At 37.4% G+C, this 11,943-nt stretch overlaps 1 protein-coding gene across 5 annotated transcripts in view; it reads right to left on the bottom strand.

Moving 5' to 3' along the window:
* Window positions 1-11,411, bottom strand: part of LOC118744472 (cilia- and flagella-associated protein 91) — a gene marked incomplete at its 3' end in the record, with an annotated part of 285,289 nt that extends 273,878 nt beyond the window's left edge. The window contains 2 exon segments of one of the 5 annotated variants that reach the window (XM_036477504.1): window positions 5,843-6,829; window positions 10,813-11,411. In XM_036477504.1, coding sequence (XP_036333397.1) covers window positions 5,843-6,377 — 535 coding nt within the window. In that variant the 5' untranslated portion in view covers window positions 6,378-6,829; window positions 10,813-11,411. 5 annotated transcript variants of the gene reach the window in all.
* Between the last annotated feature and the right edge of the window lie 532 nt (window positions 11,412-11,943).

The raw sequence follows: 11,943 nt of genomic DNA, 5'->3' as shown, positions 1-11,943 counted from the left end.
TTTTTGTTGTTTAAAAAAATTATTGACTTTTTTATTGTTTGTATTTACATACAAATGTATGTACACATGCGTATCTTTTGTTTAAAATTTTTCAAAAGTCAATCAAAAAATAATTTATTTATTGTAGCTGATGGCTTGATTTCGATGAAAATGTCACAATGCCCGCAAAAGTCAGATACCTAATAGGCGGCATACACGGTGCTTCTGACTCGCGAGTCGGTTGTGGATGTGTTAGTAAAAATAAATATGTGTTAGTCCCACCGCCATGACTCTGGTATGACTCTGAATGACTCAACTGTGTGCAGTCGAAAGGCGAGTCAACACGTACACAATTGACTCGCGAGTTAGACGCACCGTCTATGTGGCCTATAACATGGTGACCAAAATCGTTGAGTGAAACTACCTTGTTTTTTGTATCATGCGCTGGTGGAGAATTTGTTTTCTAAATAAAGTTGAGGAGTAGTATAATCTAGACATCGTAGATTAGTCATCAGAGTTTCAGGAGTTTTGCGTGTTCGAATCTGCGGATGAGTTATAGACCCATCGCCGCAGTCCTGAAACAGCAGTTTTCTTTTCGAGAAGGAGCCTAGAAAAAATCCACTAGTCCTCACCGCAACTCCACCTTATGGAGGGACTTTACAACACATTCAGGATAAACATTATTGAAGGCTCCTCGATACCGTGGAAAGCTTCCAGTATTTATATGGTCTTACATGGCCAATCCTTTTTCAATCACGATTACATGGACTACGGTATCCAGAGATCGAAGAGAGATTGTCAATTTTTATATACCGCTGAATAATCATATTAAATGGAGTGAGACTTTTGGGGTCTGAGGCCTTTCGATCTCTCATGAGCGCCCCTGCCCCCTTTTGATAGAAACCACCCCTTGACTTTGTCTACTCGTGTGGAATGTGAGTTAGGTTTAGGCAGGCTGCAAAGATCTAAGCAAGCAGAAACAAGTATGCATTTAACTACTTGTAGTCGACCGGGAAATATTTCGTTAAGTCCCGCAGTATTGTTGGTTGGAATTACGTTTTAACCCGTTCCGCAATACCAGAACTTATGATGGGGCTAATGGTGTTGCCTAGCCTGGTGTTGTGACATAACCACAGAAAGCAGTGCAGCATGAATTGCTTATTAAAGCAGCAGGAAGACAATATGCCGAAAGGTCAATCACGCTTAAGTTATAACTTTTACAAAGTTCATAATATTGCAATAAACACCAACAACAATGATAAATTAGGCGTGATTAACTTGCAGAATAATCCGAAAGGTCAAACACCCACTCAGAATCATTTGGGAAATATTTGTATTCAAGCTTCTCGGTGACTAAGCAAAGCACTCACAACTTCTCGGTCAGCCAAAAGCTACTTATTGATCTCCACCCTCATTCCAAGCTACCTGCCGCCATTTAAAAACCACTGAGTCATTAAAAATGCCGCGATTTATGACTCAAAGTCAGCGGAAAATTTTTGCAATAGTGTAATTTGCATTGATTGCAAAAGTTAGAGAGCGGGAAGCGAAACGAAAATTGTGCAATAAATTGGTAATGGCGGCAGCAGCCGCAATGGGAATTGACTGCATAAAAATTTACAACTCAATTTCATTTGTTTCAATAGGAAAATTGCACTGTTTTTAAATTTGAGTTTTGCCTCTATTTGTATATGGAGTGCGGACTCGAAGTGCAGGCGGGAACTCAATACTGTTTCAGATCAGAGTACTACTAGAAGATATATTAGTAAATCTATCATCGGAATCAAGCGTACCTTTCCACGTTTCTGTTTTATTGTTTTACATATCGAACTCCATTAATCACCATAAGGAATTTCACAGCAAAATTTCCTCCTGGTCAAGTTTAAGACAAGCCTTCTTTGTAAAGAGTTTAATAAGCCAGATGTAGTTCAAAGCTCAGTGGAAAATATGTTATCTAGGTTAGATTAGATTCAGGTGAGTGCTGGTTAGCTTACCAGGACAGATAGGGCTGAGATCTGAAAAAACCCCTAATCCTTCTTGAACCAGTTTGTGGAGTCAGTGAATCTGGGCAGCTGCCGTATGCTCAACTTTGCCGTTGCGCAAAATCCTGTACCCAAAATTTTTTTTGTCTTCTATTTAGTGCAGAGATTCCCACGGCAACATCAAGGCAGCTTCTGCAGAGGTCGTTGTGCAACATTTCTTATCGCTCTCTTTGTTTCCCTAAGAGTATGTGACCGGTAAGTATTCCTATGGCTGACGATAGAAGCCCTGCGATTTTCTCATGTCCCTCTCTGCAAACATGAGTTTGGTGATATGTAGCTTGTGCGAGCTTCTTTTAGAAAAATTCCTAGTGCGGACGTATACTTTCTTGGAAGCTCGTCTTCTTTTTAGTTTTCTGGTATGTTACAATGTCCAGAGTACCCATATTAGACGCAAATCAGTTCGCTACCGTATCCGTCGAGACGGAATCAAGTTGCCTTGACTGTCGGAGTAGAAGTTAATTATATTTTCTGTAACAACTATACAACATAGACTATGAACATCTTCCTCTATAGTCGCTAATTCGGCTTGAAAAATACACAATGATCTGGGAGTTGGAAAACCAACAGCAGTACTAGTTGTTCAGTGTATACTTCTCCGTCTAGCATCTTATCAAGTTTGAATCCATCAGTGTAGAGCCGAATCGAAATTTTATGCCACGGGACTCCTTCTAGTCATGATTCTCTACTTTGTAATGATACCTTTTATTGAAGGTGAGTGGTGCTACACGGTACTCCTTTTTGTTCGATAAGTTTTGGTAATTAAGAATGTAGCATGACCACCTCTCTGTGTTTTCCAACTTTTTAGTTACCGTTTTCGTCACCGCATTTCATGCCCATTTATTCTATTGGTAAGACGTTGAGGATGGCAATCATGTCCTCTCTGGATATTGTCCGCACATTATACAGATTTTTCTCTACGCTTGGTCGCCCAACGTTAAGCCATAGATAAGTATAGGTCTGACTACTACAGTATATAGCCAGTGTACCAGGTTTTTAACGTTTTTCACCCATTTCAGCTTTTTATCGAGTATTATACCAAGATACCTTGCAGATTCGCAGCAGAAGTAATTCCTCAACGATTCGCTGTCTTGCCAGTTAATTGGCCATGCAGTTTCCAGTGATTTCGCCGTGACCTGGAATCCAAATAACGAAGAAATCCGATGCGGTCAATAAGGAAGTCAGACACTCTCTCAGCGTTCTCGAACGCACCCTGAAGGAGCCAATAGCTTATCAAAGCTGCTGGGTTGCCGAAATAAACATTCACTACTTTAAAAGGTATTACACCAGAGAGAAACTGACCCGAAGCCTTTTTTATTGCCGTCACCTCTGCTTGGAAGATACTACAGTGAAAAGGTAACCTAACTTTCAGGCTGATGGACAGTTTTTCGTAGGAGAAATCTTCACCTACCTTCCAATTCAGCTTCGGTCCAACTGTAAATAAGTTTACAGTACCACGAATCCAGATACTGCACCCCTCCCAGTTCTCTCTCGCTGGGATGTGGATGGGGGACGGTCCGAGTCGATAGGAACCCCAAGCCTTTTATAATACTGGAGTGTCCATAGCTTGGCGGCTTTTTGTACCCTTTCCAGCTGCTTCACAATGAAAGCCTTGTCCAGTGCGTTCCACCAGACGAGTACTCCATACAATAAAATTGGATTATTTATTAATTCATAAAGCCAGTGAGCTACCTTCGGCGGAAGACCCAAGCCCATACCAATGGCCCCTCTTCAACAATACAAGGCTACCGTAGACTTCTTAACTCTTTTCTCTACGTTAGTCTTCCAGGAAAGCTTACTGTCAAGGATCAAGCCCAAGTACTTCGCCCCGTCAGAAATCCTCAGAGAAAGACCGCCCATTGAGAGAAGACGGCAATTCGGTAAAAAGAGTAACCTCCGTTTTACTTGGGTTTATTCCCAGTCGCCAACTAAAAGCCCAGTTCCCAACGAAGTTAAGGCAACCCTGCATAAGTTCAAACAGTGTTTCCGGAAACTTTCCTTTTGTTATCAAGGTCTAGGCCTTAAGAAACTAGAAAGAGATAATGACTCAAAGAAAGCGATCCTCGGTCGGGCCTTCCGAAACCTTCATTTCGTGGCACGTAGCCTATAAGGGAATCCTTCCTGGATCCGAATTGTATGGAAAGTGAGCATCGAAGAGACTCTTTGCTGCTCATCGCCCAGTTATAGCTCTCGTATCCCAGGGCAGCGGAATTCTCAGAGAGAACTCGCCTAAATCACAAACACTTCTGACTGTCCTCCACGCTTTCACAGAAGAGTCTTCACGAAGTTTCGCTTCGTTTTCCTAATCTCGGACAGAACTCAGTCTTAGGCTGATTTACTTCTCCTGGCCTTGTTTAATAGGCCTCTGCTCAAGACCCTAAGGTAGAAAAGCTCCTCCGATCACCAAAGCGGTTTGCTTTTTCCTCAGGGACAAGAAATTTAAATTTTTTGGAAGTGGTGAACATACCAATTAATTCGTCCATTCAACTTTCTATCAAGATCCTCTCGCGGATAAACCGGGAAGAATGGTGGTTCTCCTCAGACTCCTGTAAAGATATTGCTTGGGACTTGCTTCATTCCAAAGTTAATTGAATTCTCGACCTCATGTTATCTAAGAGAAATAATTTACAAGGTTTGAAGGGTCTATTGGTGCCCTCACCTTTATTTGGATCGCAATGCTTTTTGAAATCCTTTTACTTTGGATTCAGAAACTAAACTTACTGCCGTTCGGTGGCGGCGTAACACTGTAAGCCCTCCACTTGTGTAACAACCTATAGGCGCCCACCACAAATTGGAGGAAAAGCTCATCCAGGCACTCAGCAAAAACCCTTGTTTTCCATGCTTTTTTGTCGCAAATTACAGAGCAAAAAACTGCTTCCAGGCCGGCAGCCATTTTTATCCCTGCAAAGCAGGAATCAAATCTATTGATGAGCTTATTTTAAACAATATTACCAACGTTTCAATTTGATTGCAGTAATCTTTAAGAGACTCCTTACTACAGAGCATAGAGTGGGACTAACCCCATCATCCAAAGCTTGCAACTTAATGCCCTCTAAGGTATTTTACATATACATATGTATATGTATGTACTAAAGATCTTAAGCCCATGTACTATAACTTGTTTACATACATCTGTCATCAAATCCCTTTTGTATTTTAGATAATCGCGTAAATTGAAAATTGGATATAGAATGAATTATAAACTGGATATAGGCGAAAAGAAAGAAAAAATAATAAAAAACTGACATCTGTACAATAATTTGCAAAGCTCTTTAGCTGCAAAATGGAAAAAGGTAGGCGCCAAATGAAAAAAAACAATAATTTCCGTGATTATTCCTTCAGTGGAAGTGAAGGCGAAGACAACTTAGATGGATAAATCTCGATACAGGTAACTGTCCTAAGTAGATTTGCTGCGCGTGAGCCACAAAATTGACGCAACAAATTGACAAAAGTCCCGAACCAACGGAATCTAATTCGATGATTTAAAATGCGAAGCACATCGGCAGCAATAACTCGCTGAAAACCGGCTGCGTGCAGTAAGCGTACTGATTAGGTAGGGAGCAAAGGACACCTTGGCAGCGCGTGCAAAACGAGTGTGTATGTGCTACCTGAATCAGCTTATAAACTCAACAAGGGACGAAGCCAGCAAAAACAGCCAAATGCCGCGGCCCCGCTCTGAGGCGGTGGAATAGGGCAAACAAAATGCGCAAAAAGGCAGACGTAAAATGAAAAGTTTGGTAAATCGGAAGTAAAAAAAGAAGAACGAAAAAAGGTAACGGTATTTGTTTACATACATATGTATATATCTCGGCATTTCACCTACTCACCTTCATCTTCGCCCATTTCACCCAATTCGCCCATATCGTTGAACTCGACTATTTCCGCCTTATCGCATTGCTGTTGCTGCTGCTGCTTCTTCACAGTTGCTAACGCTTTCTCGAGTATACCACCGTCACCCTCATCTCTCGAGGAGCGCTTGTTAGCATCACCGTTACTTATAATTGAATTTGATTTCGAGTGATTTGTGGGATTGCTTGACGTCGCCGTAGCCGCAGACGCAGCCGAGGCAGCCGAAACTGCGGATGAGGCTGAGACGGCAGATACGCCAGAAGCTGCGGATGCTGTCAATCTAGTTTGTGTGTTATCGCCACCACTAACACCACCACCTCCACGCCCACCACTGCCACTGCCACTGCCGGCCTTTTGCTGCTCCAACAAATTGCCATTCTGCTCGCTGCCAGCATTTACGGCAACATCACCATTGGTGGTTGCGGTGTTGACGACGAGCTCACCCTCGCCACCGTTAGCGTCGCCAGCGTGGCCATCTTTTGTCTTCAGCTCCTGACTGGTATTGCAGCCCATTTTCGTGTGCCTTTAGGGATTTCTTTTAATGTTGCCTTTCTATTGTTGTTGTTTTTGTTGGATGCTGTTGGAAAGTTATGGCTGTGGTCGTTGGTATAAATGCGTTGCTGCCTGTAGCTGTATTTGTGCCCAGTTCTGGTTGTTGCTATCGTTTATGTTGTTGTAGTTTTCGTAGCTGCTTTTTGTTTTGCTGCGCTGCGCTGCGGTAATAACTGCGGTTTTTGTTGGCTGCACTGCGAATATGTGATTTTAATTTTGAACTTCCACTACCACAATTTTAATATTTTTGAATACAAAAAACTTTTTGGTGTTTTATTTCTAGCGCGAACTTTATTAATTTAGATGATTGAGGTGGGTGTATGTTTTAGTAAACTTTTTCTTTTTTAATTTTTTCTGTTTCCTGAAATACTATATCCTGCCGTTTAAAGTTATTTGTGAACTAAGTTTTAAATCTGAAAATTTTTGAGTTATTTTAGAAATTTGCATTTGTTCTTTATTTCATTTAAAAATGCGTAGTCAGAAGTCTGAAGAAATTTTATTCATGAATACGTATGTTTTCTCGTTTGGACTCGAAATCTGGTACACTGGCACCAAAATATAATTGTAAATGATTCATTTGCTTCAATCGATCTTCGCCGTGGGTTTCTTATGTTACTCGAAATGGGGTTAAAACTTCTAGCTGAGATCTCTAAAGTATCCTGTTATGATGACTTTTTTACCTAACCTAAGTGTCCCCCAGTTCCTACCCAAGCTCAACTAATTTTTGTTGTATTGTCGGCATAGTACGATTCCCTGCTGATTCAGCGCCGGCTCTGTCAGCCTTCAGAACCTTTACTGCGATATGGAAGTTAACCTTATTTTATGTACTTCCCTCTCCCATTGTTAAGTCTTGGATCGGAAGCATATTTCTTGTTAATAAAGTCAAAGCAGCTAAGCTCGTTTTTTAAATCGTTATGAAATTAAACTTGTTGTTATTCTAACAGCAAAAAAAAATCCTCAAACAGTTTTGGGAAATGTTGCTAAGTGACAGCCCTTGACCATATATACATCTGGGTCGTTTCGGTCACTTAGACCCTGCTGAATGTATGAAATTCTAATAAATCCCTGTGGTGAAACCCTGAATAACGGCAGCAGCGGCTTTGTAAATTTATAGCTTCGGGAAAGAAGTGATATCTAACCAATAATTCTACCCCAATCTCCAATAACATCTTTATTATCCTATTGGCGAAATCGACGTGGAGATATGTCTCCCTCCGCCTCACTTTTTACTTCGGGAAAATCTACATAGTCAGGTCTAAGAGTAAGCAGACACTGCATCTAATCTTAAATGACGTTTTAGTCAAATCGCGGTTTTGAACTCCATTATGGTGACTTTTAAGACTTTGTGCCGAAGATTTTTTCTAGACGTGATCAAACTCTATTAATAATTCGAGTCAAATCATCAACTTATCTCATGGAAAAATTTTGACAATCTGATGATCTGATGATGATCTCGGCAGAGCGTGAATCTTTCGCAGATCTCAATTGATAAAAGTAACGTGTAGGTTCTGCAAATATGAACAATGGCCTCAGCCTTACTAACTTAATCAAATCGTCAATGTCTCAATAATTCAGTCACGCCTTTGGCTCTGGTTCTTTTGGAAAAGTCATTGTGAGGAACACCAAAATATTTCTGTATGTCTCTTGATAGCGCTGTAATTTAATAACAGGCCTCAAGCAGTAAATAAATAATGTGAATTTTCTTTCTAACAGACATCAAGTTGTCTCCAACTTCCACTCGGTTCTTTCATTGATATTTCCCTTGTAATAAGCTTACAGGTATCGATAGGTACTCCTAATCCCAGTTCGAATCACCTCGAATGTTACTATGCCTGGTACATCCTTTTGCCACAGGATAGTACGCCACCATTACCTTTGTTAAAGAGATTCTATAATGTTGAATTCCCTGAGGTTGAATATTGGTTTCATACCAGCACTGAGCCCGGACTCACACATTGTCGAATATTCGCTGATGGCTCCAAAACTGACTCTGGGTCACGATCTGGTATCTTTATCGAAGTTAAAGGATAAGCCCCACTTTTATCTTGAGGCCTATGCTTCGGTTTCCTAGCTGAGGTATTTCAATTGCAACAAGCCTCAGAATCCCAACTGAATCTATCCGAAATTAAGACTTTTGAGTTATCGATTACAGAGAAACAAGCTTTAAATACCACAAATTAACATACTACTTATATCGTACACCTTACAAAAGTGACAAAAACATATGTCTAACTAAGGTATTAAATTCACTCCTACATAATTCCTCAAACTCAAAATGGTTGTCGACCATGGCAGTTTCCATTTTGATACGTGGTTAGTCTCACAGTCTGTGGACATTTATAGAACTGCCACTAGATTTTCTATTGTATTAGGTACAGGCCACTCTTGTGTCGATTTGCAGATATTTCAGCGGCCATCGGGCACTTTTCAATACTGTGAACAACTTTTAAATTTTTGGCAACAAAACACAACGAAATTACTGTGAGTTTTACGAGAGTAACGAAATCATCGAAGAGCTATCGTGAGAAGAACCCTCAACACTCTTCTTATGTCCAAAATAGTTTAATGATCTCAATTGGTATTTTATTTGTATTTATATGTAGAGATACTCAACCCCCAGTATGTATATGTTTTAGAAATGCTGTAGATTAATGCTTATGCATCGGATTTCTATGAACTTTGTATTTTCCTTCTCAAATTCGTCAATACAAATGAGGTGGTCTCTCTCTCTGTTAGAATAAGCAATATGAGTACATATTTCCACTGTTTCTCTAACATATGGACAGACATATTACTTTCTATACAATTAAAAAAAAATTTTTTATTTTCTATTTATTTATTTTTTGTTTGTTTCTCATTTTATTTTAATTTATATTTTTTAAGTTTTTTGTATTCATAAATTTTATTTTATTTTGTTTTAATTTGTTACTTTTTCATTTTATAAAGTTTAATTTTTTTCATTCTGGTTTTTAAATCTATTGGTTCTTATTTCATTCATATCACTCTTTTCACTTTATTTTCGTACTCTTTTCATTTTATTTTAAATTACCATAATTTTTTGTTTTTTTTTTAATTTTTTTCATAATTTTTTAGTCCATGCTAAGTTTTTAATTAAGGTTTATTTCTTATTAATGTATTTCACTTAATTCCATTATTTAATTTTGTGTTTTGTTTTATTTTTGTTATTTTATTTTATTCTATTTTTTTAACTTTATCTAATTAATTAATTTTTTATTTAATTTTATTTAGTTTTACTTCATTTCAGTTCTATAACAATTGTATGTACGTAATACATTTTTTGCGTTATTGTTTTTAATGTATGTTACTTTTTTAATCTTATTTCAATTAAATTTAATATAATTTTTAAATTTTTTGTTTAAAGTTTATTTATTTTCATTTAATTTGTATTTTTACACATTTTCCGATATTTTGTTTTGTTGTCTCGTCTTATTTTAAATTATTAACATAAATGATTTCATTTTATTTTACTTTTATATTTTTCAAATTTTTTTAATTCATGTTAAACTTTTACTTTTGTTTTATTTTCTATTAATTTTTTTCAGTATTAATTTTCTGTTGTATGCTATTTTTATTATATTTTTAATTAATTTTAATTTAATTGTATGTAATTTATTTTATTTCATTTTAGTTTTGCAACATCTTTAAAAATTAAAAAAAAATTTTGTTTTAGTTAGTTGTTTAGTCCATTATTTTAATTTTTTTTTTAATTTTTTTATTTATTTACTTCTTTTAATAATATTGTTTAATTCGTTTAAGTCTTTCAGCTTGTTTTAGTTTACTCTATTTTAGTTTATTCCTATTTATTTTAATATTTTGTTATTTTATTGTATTTCATTTTTTCCAATTAATTTTATTTTATGCTGTTATTTTTTTCTCCTAATTTTATAGTAACACAAGTTTTGCATGAGTATCTACATATGAGTAGTCCACTTGCAAACAGCGTTAATAGAACGCCATAAATTTGAAAAAACCACTACGACAACAAGTACCATTTAAATTGAATCTTTTTGATTATTACCTGAAAATTTGGATAAATAAGAGCTTTATAAAATTGTAACAAAACATAACATGACATAAGATAATATTAACAGTCTATACGACTTAAAGCAGTTTTCTAAGTTTATCAGAAGATGTATACTTTTGAAAGATTATAAATAAGTATGATAGCGACTTTTGGAAGAAGAGTTAATATTTGATGCTATTTTTTTCAAAATGTAAAAAGATTTTGCACTGTGTTGTTAGTGGACATGCAACTACTTTAAATACTGGTACGTAATCCACCAAAAACTAAAAATCGAAAAAATTTTACATAGCGCACTTTGCAAGTAAGACTACTCATATGTATTCTATTGTTTTCGTTTGCTCAACTATGTACATTTAAACTACTAACAGCACCCAACACCATTTTTTTACAATATATTACGACTTTTTTCGCCAAAGTTTTCGGCTTAACGACTTTGTTTACTTTCGCTTAAATACCCCGCGCAACTGTTTCACTGTAATTTATGGTTTATTTTGATTGCGAAAGTGTAACAGCTAACTGGGAATGTAGTCGTATGCAAATTTTTGCATTAAAGCACCAAGGCAACCTGTGTGCTAGATTTTTTGTTTAATCAATTTTGCAATCCACGTGCAACACCGGGGACAGGAACAGGAATTGCAACAGGGCAGTGCAATTTTATTTATTTTATATCTAAATTTTCCATGTTCATTTTCATAGATGAAAAAAGCTTTTGCACACCTTTTAAGCACAATTTAAAATGACTTCTGAAATCACCTCAGCTGCCGCACAACCGTTAATTTGCGTGAAACCGTTTTGTTGCAATTCAACTTTTACGTTTAAATTTTCGAATTTCGAAAACTCACACGCAACTTTCACAAAATACGCCTACAAAGTGACCAACGGCAAAAACACCACAGCAAAAATATATTTTCCGTTCGCCGGAACAACCGTGTCTAACTACGTCTGCTCAGCGCACGCACCGCTAGGAAAATAAACGCAGTGACTAGCCAACGAGACAACGCAGTACCAAACATATGTAGGTTCATACATATGTACATATGTATGTACATATGTATGTACATATGTATGTATCTATCAATCTGTGAATGCAGGGACGAACAAAGCGTACGGGTGAGCGAACCTTTTTTTATCGACGCAACCTCCAGTCCCGTAGGACAAGAGATGAAAGTTTGCACACACACATCTGCACGCACATATATAAGTATATTTTGGGTTAAGTACATGCATATGTTTGTATGTAAGTATGTACGCTTGTTCGAAGGACAAAGTGACTGAGAACACAGAGAGAGTGCGAAACGTAAAAAAGCACAGTCGTAAAAGTTTCTCCCAAGTAAACAAACCAACCAACCCTACAAAACATAAATGTATAAAAACATATATGTACCGTTAACGCTATTCGTGAGAGCAGATAAGCGAAATTTCTCTCGTACCAAGTCGCCTTGGCACGAACTAAATCTGACTCATCATGCATTCCGGTACAAA

The sequence above is a fragment of the Rhagoletis pomonella genome, unplaced genomic scaffold (assembly GCF_013731165.1).
Source record: "Rhagoletis pomonella isolate Grant_MI unplaced genomic scaffold, Rhpom_1.0 Rhpom_scaffold_00008, whole genome shotgun sequence".
NCBI classification, from domain to species: domain Eukaryota; kingdom Metazoa; phylum Arthropoda; class Insecta; order Diptera; family Tephritidae; genus Rhagoletis; species Rhagoletis pomonella.
The sequence above is the reverse complement of the archived record's forward strand: the minus strand, read 5'-3'. Positions and strand labels throughout refer to the sequence as shown.